Below are 19,594 nucleotides of genomic sequence, written 5' to 3'. Positions count from 1 at the left end.
CATCTAGGCATGTGAAGCCTTTATACTCCCTCTACTGTTTCTGGGAAACAGGAAAGGGAAAGTTAGAGGAAAAACAGATCTGACATAGATTTTGAACTTTGCACTGACTGAATATTCACATTTGAAAATGCAAATAAACTGGATTACATTTAAATTGGGAATATTTTTCCTACTAGTATAGGACTTCAGAATAAGAAGAGATCAATTGTAGAGAAATTTTACCATTTTTCTTCACTTCAAATTATATAAATTTTGACTATGCTATGTTTTACATATTTCAGGATCATCTTTTTTTAACCTTTTGGGGCAACATCCTAAAAAGTGGAAAAGTAAAGAAAAAAATGTAAATACGGAGATGCATAGGGCTCTGTTGAGAAATGGCTATGTGGTTTTACAGAACATCAATTAAGATTATGTAAAAATAATGCAAAATTATTTAGCTAGCCACTTTCTTCAAAAAGTATGGTTAATATAATAATTTTGGTATTTTTAGTAAACTTTATATAATATCTTTTAACTAGGTTTTAAATGCATGCATTAAAATTCTTTTTAATTATGTAAGGATAACCATGATTCAGTACAGAAACAAGCAACCAGGTTACTTATATTTATTTTGTTTGCATTATGTTTTCTCTTTGCTACATATGTTTAACCAGGTGAAAACAACAGAAAATTTCCATTTTTTAAAACAAATATAACCTGGTCAGGAATTGAATTTACATTCTAATTATGTTATAATAAATCAGGAATGTTTACAGTTGCATCTAGCACCCAGTTAAAACTCAACACATGTATAATAATAATAAGAAAATTTGTTGGCCAAAATGTTGTAATAGCTACTAAAAATACATGAATAAATTTTAATATCCAGACAGGAAACAACAGACATACAGTGTGTGTTTGAGGCACATGTATCATTTGAACAGGTGCCAGAATTGTAGCTAAAGATTAAAGTGTGATTTAGAGATATATTCCACACTGTATGCATGTGCATTGCCTCCATTAGCATTAATAGAATTTACATGCACACAGAGGAGAGAAATGAAGTTTGTTGAAAGGCATAGAAAGAATGATTTTTAACTTTGTAATTCCAGGAGCGTGGAACTGTATTATTAAAAGCTCTATGAAAGGTCTTAATTTAGAAATTGAGATATAGAAGCTCTATATCGAACTACTCCATGTATACTTTGTATTATTAGAGAAAGGTGAGTCAGGCAAGCTAAAGAATTTGTCAAAGGCTGATCTGAGATCATAGCACTGTGTAGAAATGGAAAGCAATATATGCATTTTGGATGTGGGTTAATTTGAAAAATATGAAAAATTTTTTAAAACAATTTTTAATCTGGGTCAAAATGTAATTTGTATTATTGTATCCTTTAGTGGGCACACATGCACACATGTGCACACACACTGCAGTAATTTATAGCACCTGTATTCATTTACCTATGAGCATCTATCACCTGTCTGGGGTTTAGAAAAATATAAGTATCTTCAGCCTATGGAGGGTTTTTCTTTTTTTGCTGCAAAATTATCAAAAAGTTGTTAAGGTCCCAGATAAATGTAGGGGAGGGAATTAGAGGCAAAAGTAAATTTGTATCCTTCTCTTTTTTATTACTTCCTAGAAAATGGCTCTCATGAAATGTACATTTTCCTTTAGTGAGTATCAGGAAGGAAATAATGAGCTAAATAATGAATCTGACCAGGATGGTAACAAGTGATGGACTTAACAAGTGAGGGAAGAATTATATTTGAAAGTGCAGTTTACTTTGGAAAGTTTCTTTGCAATATATTCATTCATTCATTTAGCACATTCTTAGTGAAGGTCTCCTATGTTCCAGTCACTTTTCTACTGCTCCAGGAGATGCAAATAGCTTTCCAGGTGGCACTAGTGATAAAGAACCCACCTGCTAATGCTGGAGACATAAGAGATGCTGGTTAGATCCCTGGGTCTGGAAGATCCCCTGGAGGAGGACATGTCAACCCACTCTAGTATTCTTGCCTGAAGAATCCCATGGACAGAGGAGCCTGGTGGGCTACAGTCCATGGGGTTGCAAGAGTCAGACACAACTGAAGCAACTTAGCATACACAAATACAGGAGCAAATATGACAAAGTTCCTGACCTCATGGATTTTACAGTTGAGCAATATGTTTTAAGAACTTAAAGAAAGCCCACACTTTAAAATTTAATTTTTATATTTTTATTAATCTAATCTGATACTTAAGAGATTTGCACAAAGATTGATGAATACAAATCCCTATTGCATCATTATTTATAGTGCAGAAAAACTATAATCTTAAATGCCCAACAATATATAATGTATCAAGTGCTTAGTATCAAATACTTAGATACTTTCGAATATGTTTTGAAGTCCTCTATAATAAGAAATAGATATCTCTAGGTAGTGAAAAGGAGTACTTTTAATTGTCTTGATTCTTTCCTATTCTCTCTGGAATTTCTGAGCTTACATTTGCTTTCTAAATTTAAAATAATTTTAAGGTCCTTTTAATCTAAAGATGCAAAACTGATAGACTTTAGGAGTAGCAGATATATGTGAAAAGCAAGGCCTCACTATTTCTTTTGCTTACACAAATAATCATCTTCTTATTTCTGGAAGGTTGCTAGTGTCTGTGCCAGAATCCCTTAGTGAATTCGCCTATATCATAAGAAGCTAGCTCAGAAGTGTTGGAGGTGCTGTATATGAACTGAAATGTTTAGGTCAGATTTGAAGTCTCACTTGAGAGTATGGAGGTGAGTAGAAGTATTTTCTACGTATTATCCAGACATGAGAATTGTCAGGTGTTCAAATGCAAACTATGTCTTAATGTGATAAGTATTACATTCTACTTTTAGGAGTTTGAGAGGAGTGAACTTTCCACTCCCTCTGAAGTTAGATGAGCTACATTATATGTTTTGGTTAATAAAGTTTTACCTTTAGCTTTCTCAACAGGTCATGTCAGTCACAGGTAGTTAATGGTGGAAGTTCATGGTAGTTACTTACGGTGGAAACTGTTCCATCTGTGGGGTTGTGAAACTTAAAAAAAGTGTGGTTCCTGACAGAGCTCCCAAGAACATTGTGATTTCCTGAGTGAAAAGAGTACCCTACCCTGAGCTCCTTGGAATTGCCTTGAAATTCCTGGGTGATAGGAATGTGTTTTGTTCTAATGAGGTGTCTCTAAGTGGACTCCTGGGTGGGAGTCAATCACTAGGAAGACTAAGCCATAATTAAAAGCCTGAAACTTTGGCCCTAATCTCCATTCCCCAGAAACAAGATAGAATTATTATTCCGTTGTGCCTACATGGTGAAATTCCAATAAAATCCCCACAGTACAGGATTTAGGGAGATTCTTGGTTGGCAAATACATCTAAGTACCTGGAAGTGGTACATCTCAACTCCGTGGAGACTGATGTTCCTGTGTGAAGTTCCTCCCAGATCTTGCTCCATGTATCACTTCATCTGACTCTTCATATGTATCCTTTATCCTATCCTTTATAACAATCTGGTAGATGTAAGGAAACGTTACCCTGAGTTCTGTGAGCTATTTCAGCAAACGATCGAACCCAAGGACGGGGGTTCTGGGAACCTCTAATTTATACTATGTTGGACAGAAATTGTGTATAACCAAAGGTCCTACTGCTTATAATTGATATCTAAAGTTGGGAACAGAGTTGTAGGACTGAGTTCTTAACCTGTGGGGTCTTTACTAACTCTGGTTAGTGTCATGACTGACTTGCAGGACACCTGGCTGGTGTCACAAAGAATTGTTTGGTGTGGGACAAAGCCCCATGCATCTGCTGTCAGAAATGCTGTGAGTGTGGTAGTAGTGTGAGAGCAAAGGAGAAACACACAGAGGTAAGTTTTTCCTTACAAGGCCCCATTACCTATAATGGAACCTGCCGATAGAGAAACAGAGCAGCCTGAGTTCTTATGTGGCTCAGCCACAAAGCCATTTGTAAAAGTGGGGGTACTGCTTTGGATGTGGGTAAAGGATCTTTGAAACTTGACCTTGGAGAATGGAGAATTCTTAGTGTTTTTATTTGTTTCCTTATTTTTTTATTTATATTAAACCAGAATTTTCTAAGTATGATTTTGTGACTCACAACTTACCTACTGCTTTATAATCTCTCAAGTAAGCAGTGACAAACTTGAAGGGACTTCTCTGCTAAATGTGTAATAAAGCATCCATTATAAACATATACCATGCGTTTACAAATAGATACTTATGAAGTACGTTTCTAAGGTCATATACATTTTCCTTGTTGTGTATGTTTTATTGGTTTTCTTTGCAGAATGATTTTTCTTTTCTATCTATAGAGTCATCCCCAAAGTTCCCAAATTTATATGGACTCAGTTTTTTAACCCTAGTAGAGACAAACTAGAATTTCTTATTCCTAAATACAATTCCTAAATTCCAATTTCCTGGAAAGAGAATATGACTGGACATATTAGTCTAGTATCCAAATCTGGCCCAACTAATTCTGATCTATGGCACCAGAATACATGGGTACTAGAGCCTATTTCTGAATGGGGTGAATATTTGTTCTCAGAGAATGAGGATGACAACCTAGAATGTATATGCTACAGATAACAGTTGGAACACAGTGTAGTTGGAAATAATTGCCTTGAGTATTATCAGTACAATTATATAGATTATTATTATACTCTTAAAAGGTTTGACTATCACAGTTTAAAAACTTGTTCCCTTGAACTGTTATAACTGTTAAAATATTTCTGTATGGTTTTTATTTAAATTAATAACAAGGGGAAAATATTGATATAATTTTGGATATGTCATTTTAACAACTAAGTTGTACTTTATACTAAAAGAATTACTTTGTATATAATAATAATATCAATGAATATATAATAGTATTTTTGGAGATAGGAATGGGTATGGAGTTAAGTCTATAGGAAAAATGGGAAGTAATAATTTAAATGATTTAAATATCACTAGGGGCTTCCCTGATGGCTCAGAGAGTAACGTATCCACCTGGAATGCAGGAGACCTAGGTTCTATTGCTGGGTTGGGAAGATCCCCTGGCAGAGGGATGGCTACTCAACAGTATTCTTGTCTGGAGAATTCCAGGGACAGGAGAGCCTGGCGGGCTATAGTTCATGGGATAGCAAAGAGTTGGACACGACTAGTATATACTAGTATATACGTACACACGTACACACTCAGAAAGAAGAGATACAGTTTATAAATCAAACAATTTACTTAAAAGTTAAACTTACAAATTCAAAGTAAAGAAATTGTTGAAGGTTTGCAATAGGGTGGTGTTTACTAAAGTGTTAGCTTTACAAGCTGCTCCTTTAAAAGTGTCCATATTTTCACATTAGTGTATGCCAAAGGCTCTGATACGTCCACTAGGAAAAAAATTTGTTCTACCTTGTAACTCCAAATTATACGGATAGAGATTTTTTCATTTGATTAATTAAAGATGTTACAGAATTAGTGTTATGAACTCAGCAAATTGGCTGATTTGGAGGACTTCGTATCACTACCTGTTAGTTTTTAAACACTCCTATAGTCAGTTGGAGTTATATTCTAATAACACATGTTTTAGAAAGGAATGATAAGAACAAATGTCAGGCAGTTGTTAGCATTTGCCAGGTTCCTCAAGCTCTGTTTTGGTGTTCAAACATCTAATAAGATCCCTAATAAGGACTGGGGGGACATATTGTGCATTACTGATAATTGATGAATTTCATTTTGTTTTTGACAACTCCACAAGCCACCAAGGTGAGTGTCTGTTGTGAAGTCAGGCTTAGTCATTTTAATCTCTACTTTAATATACTGTTAGGGGCCAAACGACCAGCTCAGTGAGGTATACTAAGCCTAGGACCTGAGTGTTTCTTTAACAGAACATTCCTTGACCAAATTAGGAAGATTTCCTGCACACACCAACCTAAAGGAGACAGGACGTGAGCTCATCTTGCCTAGCCAATCATGTAACACCAGCTACCCCTGTAACTGAGACAAAGAGCTGCCTGTATATAAGCTGCCATAATCCTTTGTTCGGGGCTCTTGTCGGATTCCACTGTGCTGGATGAGACTTGGGCCCTAGCGTGCTAGAAATAAACTCCCTTCTTGCCTTTGCATTACTGTGGTGGACTTGTTCTCTCGGTCGGTTCGGAGACACGGGCTCGGTGTATAACATTTGGGGGCTCGTCTGGGATCTCCATCCAACCGGGGCAAACAACTCTCCTGGTAGAAGGGGGTAACCTCGTTAGGAGGTAGGAGCTCTGAGCACCAGTGTTAACGCTGTAAAGGCCCAGACTTAAGTCTGGGGCCCAGTATCGTACTGGGGAGGCATCTGGGTATAGGTGCAGAGGCAAGTCCAGCGTGAGGCCGAGTCCCCGGTAGCGTATGGGGAGGGCAGCTGGCACTGAGGACGTCCTGATGGTAAGACACTTGCAAGTAGAGAAGGGGTTTCTAGTGCTATAAAGAGGACTGAAAGTGATATTTAGAGTTGAAATCTGTTTGTTGTGTCGTTCCTGTGTTTCTGTGTGCCGGCACTGTTGTTGTGAGTCTCATTGTTATTCGCGTTCCGTGTTCTCTGTACCCATGGGGCAAACTAATTCTACTCCGTTGTCTCTGATGACTGACCACTTCTCTGATTTCAAGTCTAGAGCTCAGAATCTATCGTTGCTGGTGAAGAAGAGCAAACTGGTGACTTTCTGTTCTGCCAAGTGGCCTACCTTTGATGTCGGGTGGCCCCGCGAGGGAACCTTCAATCCACAAATTATCCAGGCAGTTAAAGAGAGGGTGCTCACTCCTGGTCCTGCCGGGCACCCAGACCAGACTCCCTATATTCTGGCCTGGCAGGATCTAGTGAGGAACCCACCAGAATGGCTTAAACCCTTTGTTCTCACTCCTCCTAAACCTCCTAAACCTCCCCGTCCCTCTTCCCCAACTCCAAGCTCGCCAAGCCCACAGGTGCTAGTCATGAAGGCTTCCGAAGAAAAGGAAGGGAAAAAAGACGAGAATCGGCTGAAACTGGTATTCCAGGAATCTTCTCTGTATCCTAATCTGATAGACCTGGAGACTGAGTTGTCCCCACCCCCATATGCGGATCCACATCCACCCTTGCTTCCACAGGTTCCACAGGTGTCATCGGGAGAAGCCCGGAGGGGAACCGAGCCTTCAGCTCCTCCCCGAGAAGGGGGCCCCGCCCGGGGAACTCGGGGAAGGACAAGGGGAATGGCCAGCGTGGCAGAGGAAGAGGACCCAGAAGTTCCCTCCTCCACCGTTCACGCGTTTCTGGTCTGGGCGGGGCCAGCCAGAGAGGGTGGAGAATGGACATATCAGTATTGGCCCTTCTCCACTAGTGATCTATACAATTGGAAAACCCAGACTCCCTCATTTTCTGAAAAACCGCAGGGTCTCATTGATCTTTTAGAGTCTATCCTTTTCACTCACAATCCCACTTGGGATGATTGTCAGCAACTGTTACAGGTGCTTTTCACAACAGAGGAGGGCGAACGGATCCTGTCAGAAGCTCAGAAAAATGTGCCAGGGGTGGATGGGAGGCCCACGATACAGCCTAACCTTATTGAGGAAGGGTTCCCCTTGGTGCGACTCAGCTGGGACTTCGAATGCGCTGAAGGTAGGGAGCGTCTCCGAGTGTACCGCCAGACTCTTATGGCCAGCCTTAGAGCAGCCGCCAGGAAGCCAACAAATTTGGCCAAAATAAATTCAGTGAGGCAGGAGCCAAATGAAAGCCCAGCAGCCTTCCTTGAAAGGATAATGGAAGCTTTTAGACAGTATACCCCTATGGACCCACTGGCTGATGAGTCACGAGCGGCAGTTATGTTAGCATTTGTAAATCAGGCAGCCCCCGATATTAGAAGAAAGTTACAAAAGATAGAGAGGTTAAGTGAACAATCCTTGCAGGATCTAGTGAGGGCAGCCGAGAGAGTTTTTAACCATAGGGAGACCCCAGAGGAGAGAGAGAACCGCATTGGATGGGAAGAAAGAGAATTTAGAGCTGAAGAAAACCGTAAAAATCAAAAGGAACTGGCCCAGATATTTTTTGCGGGGATTGAAAACAAGAACAGGTCCCAAAAAGGGAAAAAGATGGACTAAAAAATTGAAGAAAAAACAACAAGGCGTAAGCTTGAGAAAAACCAATGTGCGTTTTGTAAAGAGTTTGGACATTGGAAAGGTAAATGCCCCAAGAAAAATCTGAAAGAGAGGCCCAGGACCCCCAAGAACGAGACTCCTTCTCCAGAAAGTCATATCCTCTACGCGGGTGAGGATAGCGACTAGGGGGGTCAGGGCTTGATGCCCCTCCCCGAGTCCTGGGTAACCATAAATGTGGAGGGGAAACCGGTTGGCTTCATGGTGGACACGGGAGCCCAATACTCAGTCTTAAACCAAAAAGATGGACCTATGTCTAAAAAAAGTAGCTGGGTGCAGGGAGCAACCAGGACTAAACGATACGGATGGACTACAAAACGGCATGTGAACTTGGGGGCCCACCAGGTAACCCACTCTTTTTTGGTGATACCCAAGTGTCCAGCGCCCTTGCTAGGAAGAGATTTACTGTCTAAGGTGAATGTCCAAATTCATTTCGACCACGGACAAGTGTCGGTCTTAGATGGGACCGGGCATCCTCTTCAGGTCCTGTCTCTGGCATTGAAAGATGAATACAGACTATATTTGCCAGAGGCCCCAGCGACAATAAGCCCCGAAGTACAACCATGGGTTCAAAGTTACCCTCAGGCCTGGGCTGAAACAGCAGGAATGGGACTAGCCAAACAGAGGCCCCCTATTGTTGTGGAACTAAAGGCCAATGCTTCCCCGGTGAGGGTACGGCAGTATCCCATGAGTCAAGAGGCTTGACAAGGAATCACGCCTCATATACAACGCCTCATAGATGCAGGGATCCTAAAAAGGTGCCGGTCCCCATGGAACACTCCTCTGTTGCCTGTGAGAAAGCCTGGGGGAACGGATTTTAGACCGGTTCAAGATCTGTGAGAAGTCAACAAACGGGTGAGTGATATTCATCCTATGGTTCCTAACCCTTATACACTACTAAGCAATTTGCCCCCAAGCTACATTTGGTATACTGTTTTAGATTTAAAAGATGCCTTTTTCAGTCTGCCTCTTGCCCCTACGAGCCAAGAGATCTTTGCCTTCGAATGCCAAGAAGACGGTGGCCAGACTCCTGTACAGCTGACATGGACTCGCTTACCACAGGGCTTCAAAAATTCGCCCACGTTATTTAATGAGGCTCTGGACGAAGACCTCCATGAGTATCGGGTTGAACACCCTACCATTGTTTTATTACAATATGTTGATGACCTCATGCTGGCAGCGGCTACAGAAAAAGATTGCCAAGAGGCAACAGGTGACCTTCTCCAAACCTTGGGGACTTTAGGTTACAGGGCAAGTGCCAAAAAGGCCCAGATCGTCAAACAAGAGGTTACAAACCTCGGTTATAAGATAAAACAGGGCCAGAGGTGGCTAACACAGGCCATGAAAGAAACCATCCTCCAGATCCCTGAGCCGGCTAACCCTAGGCAAGTGAGAGAATTTCTGGGAACTGTGGGATATTGCCGATTGTGGGTCTTGGGGTTTGCAGAAAAGGCTAGGCCCCTATATGACGGGACCAAAGAAAACAAGGACTGGAAATGGACTGAGCCAATGAAGAAGGCCTTCCAAGAGCTCAGGCGAGCCTTGCTAGAAGCTCCTGCCCTTGCCCTCCCTGATCCATCTAAGCCTTTCCAATTATTTGTGGATGAAAAGCGGGAGATAGGAAAAGGGGTACTAACACAAAAATGGGGACCATGGAAGCGACCTGTAGCTTACCTTTCTAAGAGGCTGGACCCAGTGGCAGCCGGATGGCCACCTTTCCTCTGTATCATCGCGGCCACCGCTCTCTTGGTCCACGATGCTGATAAACTGACTTATGGACAGAGACTCTTGGTTTACACCCCTCATGCCATAGAGAGAGTTCTAAAGCAACCCCCAGGTAAATGGATTTCTAATGCCCACTTGACGCACTACCAGGCCTTGCTGCTCGACACCCCACGGATACATTTCCAAACGCCCTGTGCTCTAAATCCGGCTACTCTTCTGCCCAATCTGGAGGGAAATAGCCCCCTCCATGATTGTGATGAGATATTGGCTGGGGTAACAGCAATACGAAAAGACTTAACCGATACTCCACTGGATAACAGTGAGCTAATATGGTTTACAGATGGAAGCAGTTATATAAAAGATGGACAGAGACGGGCGGGAGCCGCAGTAGTAGATGACTCTGGACAAACCATATGGGCTGAGGCCCTTCCCCCAGATACCTCCGCACAAAAGGCAGAACTAATTGCCTTAATTCAAGCACTAGAGAGGGCCAAAGAAAGGAGAATAACCATTTTCATTGACAGCCGCTATGCTTTTGGCACGGTACACATCCAGGGCCCAATATATTGGGAACGGGGGTTTTTGACAGCTAAAAGAAAGGAAATTAAAAATTTGCCTAAAATCCGTAGACTTTTGGAGGCTGTACAGATGCCTCAGGCTGTGTCAATAGTACACGTACCTGGACACCAGAAGGGCAACAGCCCTACGGCACGAGGGAATCGTGCCGCAGACCTGGCAGCTTGAAAGGTAGCTGATGAAGATTACATCACCCCTGTGTTGGCAATCGAACTTCCACCTCCAGGTATGGGAACTTTGCCCCCGACCCCTGAGTATTCATCCTCAGATCTTGCTTGGATTCAAGAAAACACCAACCTTCAGAAAGGTGAAGATGGATGGTACCGAGACTCAGATGGCTACTTGATACTCCCCACTCAGTTGGGACGACAACTATGTGAACATTTACACTTGACTACTCATCTGGGAAAAAAAAAGACTCTGATGCTCTTTCAAACTGTGCGCCTGCGATTCCCCCGGCACCAAACGACTGTGAGGAACATAGTACATGCTTGTAAGGCATGTCAACAAATGAGACCAGGAAAAGGACAACACACAGGACTGAGGTATCGGGGAGAAGGACCGGGGCAGCACTGGGAAATAGACTTTACCGAGGTAAGGCCAGGTAAGTATGGTTACTGGTACTTGTTAGTCTTGGTAGATACCTTCTCAGGGTGGGTAGAGGCTTTTCCTACAAAGAGAGAGACCGCGATGATAGTGGCGAAAAAGATTTTAGAGGAAATAGTTCCCAGGTTTGGCCTGCTGGTGACCATCGGCTCTGATAATGGACCTGCTTTTGTGAGTCAAATAGTTCAGAGCCTTGCCCTAGCCCTGGGGACCAAATGGAAGTTACATTGTGAATACAGTCCACAGAGCTCAGGGTAAGTTGAAAAAATGAATCGGACCCTAAAAGAAACTTTAACTAAATTGGCTATAGAGACTGGCGGGGACTGGGTGACCCTCCTTCCCTTTGCCCTCTTCCGTGCGCGTAATACTCCTTATCAACTTAATCTGACCCCATTTGAAATTCTGTATGGGAGACCTCCCCCTATATGTCCAATCTTTGAAGGGAAGAAACCACCGCCTCCCACGTTGAGATAATTCCAAGAGGCCTTGATGGCCTTAAGTAAGGTGCATTCCCATGTTTGAAAACTGCTCAGGGAACTACATGTAGGTCAAAATAAAGAAATTGTCCCCTCGCATGACATTGGCCCAGGAGATTGGGTGTGGGTCAAGAGGCACCAAACCAAGGCACTAGAACCTAGATGGAAGGGTCCTTATGTTGTTCTTCTTACCACCCCAACTGCCCTAAAGGTTGATGGTATCGGGCCTTGGGTGCATTGCAACCACGTACACCAAGCTACCTCAGCAGAACAAGAAGACACCAAAAAAGAATGGGAAGCATCTCTACACCCGTCCAACCCCCTGAAGCTGAAGCTCCGTCGCTGACAAGACTAAGACAAATCGTCTGGACCGTCTTGTGGATGACCATATTACTCTGTTCCGAAGCTGCCATCATAAACCTGCATCAACCCGTCAGAATCACCTGGAAGCTGCAGAATGGACTAACATGTGAGATGCTCAACTCAACCACTGCAATACATCCGCCAAATACGTGGTGGCCAGACTTATACTTTGACCTTAAACCAGTGGTAAATGTGCCTTGGGCTAGGGGTTACCTTCGGATGCAGGGGTTCTGGGCATGCCCGGGCCACCAGAGGACCAACTGGAAGACTTGTAGGGGGGGACAAGATTATTTTTGTAAATCATGGGATTGTGTTACTTCTAATGATGGGCCTCGGTGCTGGGAGGTGGAAAATCTGGACTTGCTCAACTTCTTGATTGCAAAGCCCACTCCCCAGGCCCTTGGGGATCCAACTTTTAAATGTGAAGAGAGTTGTAACTATGCACAGGTTAAGATAAGGTTCAATCAGGAAAAAGCAAAAAAGGAGGGGGCTTGGATTTCCGGCCTATCTTGGAGAATACAGACAAGAGAGGTGGGAGGATTCGGATACATTGATGGAGGAATTATAGTTATAAGCCAGATTCTAGAGCCAGCGCAGGTACACAGTATAGGTCCCAACCCAATGGAAAAAATTGATGTAACTCCCTACCCAACAACCTCCCTACCTATATCACAGAGACCAACAGAAGACCCAGAGGCAGGCTCCCTTATTAAACTCGGACATACAGATCCACTATGGAAATTAGTAAAGGCAGCCTATGCTACCTTAAATCAGACCCATCCTGAGGCAACTAAATCCTGTTGGTTATGTTACAACTTAATTCCCCCTTACTATGAGGCAATAGGCCTCAACGCCTCTTACGACCTGGCCAACGGCACTGATCCTCCCCAATGTCGATAGGGAGAACGAAAAGTGGCCTTACAATGAGAGAGGTATGGGGAAAAGGGTTATGTATGGGCAAGATATTATCAGGTAGGTCTCCACTGTGTGCGCATGTCATTGAGCCTACGGACTTGACCATAGCCAGGTGGCTAATACCACAGATGGGAGGATGGTGGGTCTGTTCGCACATGGGGCTGACTCCATGTGTACACAGCTAAATCTTTGACCCCAAAGAAGAATTCTGTGTTATGCCAAAAATTCTGTACTGACCAGAAGAAACAATATATGATTACTGGGCCCAAAGGTTGACCTTAAATCCTCAAAAAAGGACTTACAGAGTTAAAAGAGAACCTATTACTGCCATAACTATAGCAACTATGTTCGGTCTTGGAGTAGCCGGGGCCAGAACAGGAATAACAGCCTTGTCCCTGCAAAGCCAGGGATTTAACTCCCTGAGAGTGGCCATAGATGAAGACATCACCCGTATAGAGCAATCTATTAGTCATTTGGAATCGTCTTTAACTTCCGTATCTGAAGTAGTTCTGCAAAACAGGAGAGGATTAGATCTGCTTTTTCTACAACAAGGGGGACTCTGTGCAGCCCTAGGAGAAGAATGTTGTTTCTATGCTGATCACACAGGAATAGTTAGAAAATCTATGGCCAAGGTGAGAGAGGGACTAGCCCAACGTAAACGGGAACGTGAGGCTCAACAAGGGTGGTTCGAGTCCTGGTTTCAGCAATCCCCTTGGTTGACCACTCTAATCTCCACATTGCTGGGGCCCCTACTAGTGCTTCTACTGATGCTTTCTTTTGGTCCATGTATTATCAATAGGCTTATAGCCTTTGTAAAAGAACGTATAAACACAGTACAGCTATTTGTGCTTTGGCAACAATATCAAACTGTGTCTCAGGACCAAGAGGAAGATTCTTCTATATGATCTAAGGACAGGGGTGAATGTTAGGGGCCAAACGACAAGCTCAGCGAGGTATACTAAGCCTAGGACCTGAGTGTTTCTTTAACAGAACATTCCTTGACCAAATTAGGAAGATTTCCTGCACACACCAACCTAAAGGAGACAGGACGTGAGCTCATCTTGCCTAGCCAATCATGTAACGCCAGCTACCCCTGTAACTGAGACAAAGAGCTGCCTGTATGTAAGCCACCATAATCCTTTGTTCGGGGCTCTTGTCGGATTCCACTGTGCTGGATGAGACTTGGGCCCTAGCGTGCTAGAAATAAACTCCCTTCTTGCCTTTGCATTACTGTGGTGGACTTGTTCTCTTGGTCGGTTTGGAGATACGGGCTTGGTGTATAACAATACTAGGAACATCTTATTTCCATGGATACCATAACAAACATGATCTTGGCTGAAGTCAGTTTAAAAGAGTTCAAGTGATGATAGATAGAAAAGAAAAAAAAGAAAGACTTCATTTTAATCTTCACTAAACAATAGTTGTGTATTCAGTTATTCATGTCAAGTAATATTTATTTAACATTGATTGTATGCCAGGCACAATATGGAGATAGGAGGATTCTCTGCCCTTTCCTAGCTGACATTTTGTCATGAGAATGAAGCTCGTTTGCAATCTGATGCTGAAAGATTATACCATATTCCAAGAAAAAATACGTTTCTCTGGAGGTGGAGAGTGAGGTCTGTTATTAAGGAGATTTGAGGTTTGTTCACTGTTAGCTAAATTATTGAGGGCTTAGCATAGCGATTCCCAAATTTTACTGTATATTAAAATCACCTAGTATGTGTGTGCATGCTAAGTGGCTTCAGTCATGTCTGACTCTTTGCAACGCTATGGACTGTAGTCTGCCAGACTCTGTCCATGGGAATTCTTCAGGCAAGAATACTGGAGAGGGTTGTGATGGCATCCACATCCCCTGAGGAGATTTTCCCCACCCAGGGATCGAACCCACATCTCTCATGTCATCTGCATCAGCAGTCAGGTTCTTTTAACTCTCGCACCACCTGGGAAGCCCAGAATCACCCAGGAGGCTTGTTAAAACACAAATTGCTGCCCAGCATCTTGAGAGTTCCTGATTCAGTACATCTTGGGTAGAGCCTGAGAATCTGCACTTCTATCAAGTACCCAGGAGAGGCTGATCCTCCTGGTCTTGGAATCACACTTTGGGAATTACATAGTAAGTGTATTAGTTAACTATCGCTAGTATAACCAATCATTCCAAACTTAGATGACTTAAAGGTTTATTATTGTACATAGTTTCTGTGGGCCCAGGTCTTGGTAGTTGGTTCAAGCTGGTTCTTGCTTGGGATCTCTCATAGGGTTGCAGTCAAGACATCAGTCAGGGCTGCTGTCCTCCAAAGGCTCAACGGGTGCTGGAGAGTTCACGTCTTATGTGGCTTACTCACTTAACTGTTGATTAGGTGCTCCATTCCTCACTGGCTGTTGGCAGGAGGACTCAGTTCCTTGGTATCTGCATCTCATCTTAGGGCTGCTTGACTGTCCTTGTGTCACGGTAGCAGGCTTTCCCCAGAGCAAGTGATCCTAGTTGGAGAGCAATGAGGAAGTTACGGACTTTAATGACCTAGTCACTTGCCATCACTTTTGCCACATACTATTCATTAAAAGTGAGTCACTGAGTCCACCCCACACTTAAGGGAAGGGGATTTAGGATCCACTTTTTGGAGGGAGGAGTGTCCAAAAAAATCTAGGTATATTTTAAAATCACTGTAGAGGTTCAGTTCAGTTCAATCACTCAGTCATGTCCAACTGTTTGCGACCCCATGAATTGCAGCACGCCAGGCTTCCCTGTCCATCACCAACTCCCGGAGTTCACTCAGACTCACGTCCATCGAGTCAGTGATGCCATCCAGACATCTCATCCTCTGTCGTCCCCTTCTTCTCCTGCCCCCAATCCCTTCCAGCATCAGAGTCTTTTCCAATGAGTCAACTCTTCGCATGAGGTGGCTAAAGTACTGGAGTTTCAGCTTCAGCATCATTCCCTCCAAAGAAATCCCAGGGCTGATCTCTTTCAGAAGCAAATATTTAATTAGTGATTAACTTTTCAAAGATGATTATATGATAAAAGAATAAAGTAGAAATGCTGAATAGTCAGAATTCAATAGGTGGAATTTGTATATTTTAACTTTTAGGGATTTTGAAATATTTTGAAAAAAATAGTAATATAGCATCATTGCTAATATTTTGAATGTTACTTGTATTTTGAATATTCCTATTTTATAAAATGTATTTTGCTTAAATGTGGATACCAGGATATCTTTTTATTTTATGTATGTGTATATATATGTGTATATGTATATATGTATCTATTTGTTGTTGCTGTTTAGTCACTAAGTCGTGTCCAACTCTTTGCGACCCCATAGACTGTAGTCTACCAGGCTCCTCTGTCCATGGGATTTCCTAGGCAAGAATGCTGGAGTGGGTTGCTATTTCTTTTTCCAAGGGATCTTCCTGACCCAGGGACTGAACCCATGTCTCCTGCTTGGCAGGTGAATTCTTTACCACTGAGCCACGTGGAAAACCCTATGTACCTATTTAGCTGTGAACTTAAGTTTGATCTAGTAAAGGTTTGAATCCCAGTTCATCATTTAGTAACTTCATGATCTTGAGTAAGTTGTTTAGCCTTTTAGAACTCAGCTTTCTCTTCCATAAAATGGATTTAATGATAGTACCTACTCTATAGAATTGGTCTGGAGATTAAATGAAATAGCAAAGAGCTTAGTATGTTAATATTTCATTTTTATGAATATATATATATACATTAAAAATAGAACAATTCAGAAGGGATTGAAATGAAAAATATAAGTTGAGAGAGTAGCAGACTTCAGTGAATGTTTGGAGAGAGACAAAAAGTTTATATCTTAGCCAGACATAATTTTAAATTTCATTGAACATTGCTGGCTTAAAGAAAATGACAAACTTTAGCTATTTCTCATAACTTGTACTCTAGGCTCCTGCCATACTGCTTACCTTTATTTTTCTCCATTCTTCCTCCACTCTCCAGGAAGACCTCCTTCCCCAAATGCCTTATATTTTTCATCCACACCAATTTAATCCTCCCTTTGTTCTTTTTTTTTTTTTCCTGATCTATATTTTCCAATCCAAGTGGCTCATCAGGACATTTCCCTAAACAAAGATTGTTCTTTCTTTCTTTAAGGAGAATTCTGGTACCAGCTGTTTAACATATATTTTAAATTCTGCTACTTATAAATTAATTACTAATATATCCATTAGCAACCCATAGCTCTTGACTATGCACTCTGTGTTGTGACCATGAATATACTACTATGACCTACTGAAACAGGAAGTTGTGAAGTAGTAGATCTGGTGCACCTCATTTGTATGACATTGGCATATTCTTAATTCCTTAGGTATGATGTGTTATAAACATTGTTTTTAATAATCCTAAATATCATTTTGTATTCCATGTCATGTAAATCTAATAAAATTTCGAAACTTCAGTTTACTAGATGGCAATTAACCTCAGTTTTAAGTTTTTAAATATAGTTTCCTTAGAAAACAAAGGTAAAAGCCCAGGTTTTGTACTTCTAGGTTCTTGTTCAGGACTCTGTGCCTTCAACATCTATTTTGAGATTTGGGAAAAGCGATTAGTGGTCAGAATGATGGTTGAGGTACTGTTGAGCCTTGCAATTCAAAAAGGTTTTATTATGTTTTATATCCTTAACATTTCTTAGTTTCATCTTAAGATCTGAATAAGAATCACTCCAGACAGACATACCAAATAAGACTCTCTTGTGGGATCTGCATTGTAGCAAGTTCTCGAGTGCTGCTTCTATACAATAAAATTTGCTCTGCTTAGCAAAATAGATTTGGAAAGGTTTCCAATGGCAACCTTGAATCTGCAAAAAGATTTTTCTCATTCCTTGTTAGTTAGCTAAAGGTTGTATTAAAATGAACAATCTAATTGTTCTGGTTAATTGAAACTTTATTATAATGTAGTTTGGTGATTGATTTTAAGTGTTCTATTTGTACCTTTTAGTCAGTGGGTAAGGCAATGAATATTTAAAGACTGGTTTTGTTGAGCTAGGTATTAGAATTAAAAGGCGTAAAGTGAGAAAAAATCTAGAACCCAGGTCTCCGAGTCTAGTGCTATTTGAGTTGATTTTTATCTAAGATTGTTTTTGCCTCTTAGGTTCTGTTTTAGTTTTAATATAATTAAAACTTCATTTGACTATTTTTGATTTTGTCCTTTTTAGATTTTATTAGAGATGTTTCTTATTGTGGCATAATAGATTATTTACTTTGATATCAAAGTGAATTATGAATTCTAGTTCTGCCAATTACTAGTTGCATGATTGTGTGTGAATTGCTCAGAGCAAAGGACTCTGGGCCTCCATTTCCTCATCTGTCAAATGGGAGTAATAATTCTTACATTATAAGATTATTGTATAGATTGAAACAAGTAGATACTTATGTTCCTATTTCCTATACTTTTTTCTAAAAGAACTTTTGGCCATTTAAAAAGTTGTTTAGTTTAATTTAACTTGACTAAAGATATTTATCACTTTCAAATTTTCATTTGTATTTACATTTTTCTAACAGACAGTTTGAAGATGATTAAAGGTATTTTTTCTGATTAATTGGTGTCTTTTCTATTCATAGTATGTAATATTGATCTGTCTTCTGTAAAGAAAGCGTGTGTCAAAACTGCACTGTCTTCCTCAAACCTGGTCTCCTTCTTCAAGCAAATACTGTGATACATGCTATAGGAGGTGTAAGGAAGAGAACTGTAAGATAAATAATGTGTCCTCAGGTATCTTGGATTCACCAGTAGACAGACATCAAAAACAAGTGGAAAGTAAATAAAAATAGAAGATCTAAATAGCATTCAAAGCAACTTTAAAGAGCTGCCCCAGGTAGCACCTGAGTTATTGTCAGAACATTTACCATTAGCATAAATATGTGCTAATGCAACATTCTGAAGAATGGTCAACTTTCATGTGAAATAAAAGCATTCATCTGAAGTTGATATTGGCAATCAGAATTACATTTTTCCCTTTTCTGTTTCCAGGATAACCCATGGAGGGCAAAGAAATATTGTCTATAGTTGTTTATCCACCACTATTATAAGGTCATGAGACATAAAAGTGAATCTTCCTTCATAGTGTTGGAAAATATTCTTGAGAATGGCATTGAAGTAGTCCCTGATAGCTGAACTGGTAAAGAATCTGCCTGCAATGCAGGAGACCCTGGCTCAATGCCTGGATTGGGAAGATCTCTTAAGAGGAGGGCGTGGCAACCCACTCCAGTATTCTCAGGCTTCGCTGGTGGCTCAGACAGTAAAGAATCCGCCTGCAATGCGGGAAACCTGGGTTCGATCTGTGAGTTGGGAAGGTCCCCTTGAGGAGAGCATGGCAACCCACTCCAGTATTCTTGCCTGGAGAATCCCCACAGACAAGAGGAACCTGGCGGGCTACAGTCCATGGGGTCGCGAAGAGTCCAACACAACTGAGTGACTAAACATGAGGTATTTAATCTTTGTTTATAACAGCAATAATAGGCAAAGAGAACTTGTATTTAAATAATTAAGCAAATGAAGTGTTTTCTTTTTCCCACTTAGGTATTAGAGCACATGATATAAAGTAATTGCTTATCCTGTGTTTCTACATACTTTCCAAAAGCGAGTGGGGAAGTTGGATACCTAGACAAAGTAAAATAAAAAAACAAACAAGAGTTAAATGAATTAATTAATTTTAGGTACCTACTTTTAATATTTCAGGTACATTTTTTCTTCATACTCTTTTGCCACCGGTGGTTTTAATTTTTTTTTAAATTTCATGTATTTTTTGCCTTTTTAATTTCATTTAGGTTT

The 19,594-nt window shown here is 41.2% G+C and overlaps 1 protein-coding gene across 1 annotated transcript; it reads left to right on the top strand.

Annotated features, from left to right (window-relative positions):
• The first annotated feature begins 6,568 nt into the window (after positions 1–6,568).
• LOC128051070 (uncharacterized) lies at positions 6,569–11,944 on the top strand. Its single transcript, XM_052643553.1, is given in 4 exon segments — positions 6,569–7,267; positions 7,316–10,589; positions 10,671–11,773; positions 11,933–11,944. Coding segments are annotated over 4 exon segments (5,088 nt in total).
• The last annotated feature ends 7,650 nt before the right edge of the window (positions 11,945–19,594 follow it).

The sequence above is a fragment of the Budorcas taxicolor genome, chromosome 7 (genome assembly GCF_023091745.1).
Source record: "Budorcas taxicolor isolate Tak-1 chromosome 7, Takin1.1, whole genome shotgun sequence".
NCBI classification, from domain to species: domain Eukaryota; kingdom Metazoa; phylum Chordata; class Mammalia; order Artiodactyla; family Bovidae; genus Budorcas; species Budorcas taxicolor.
This window is presented reverse-complemented; position numbering and strand designations above follow the sequence as displayed.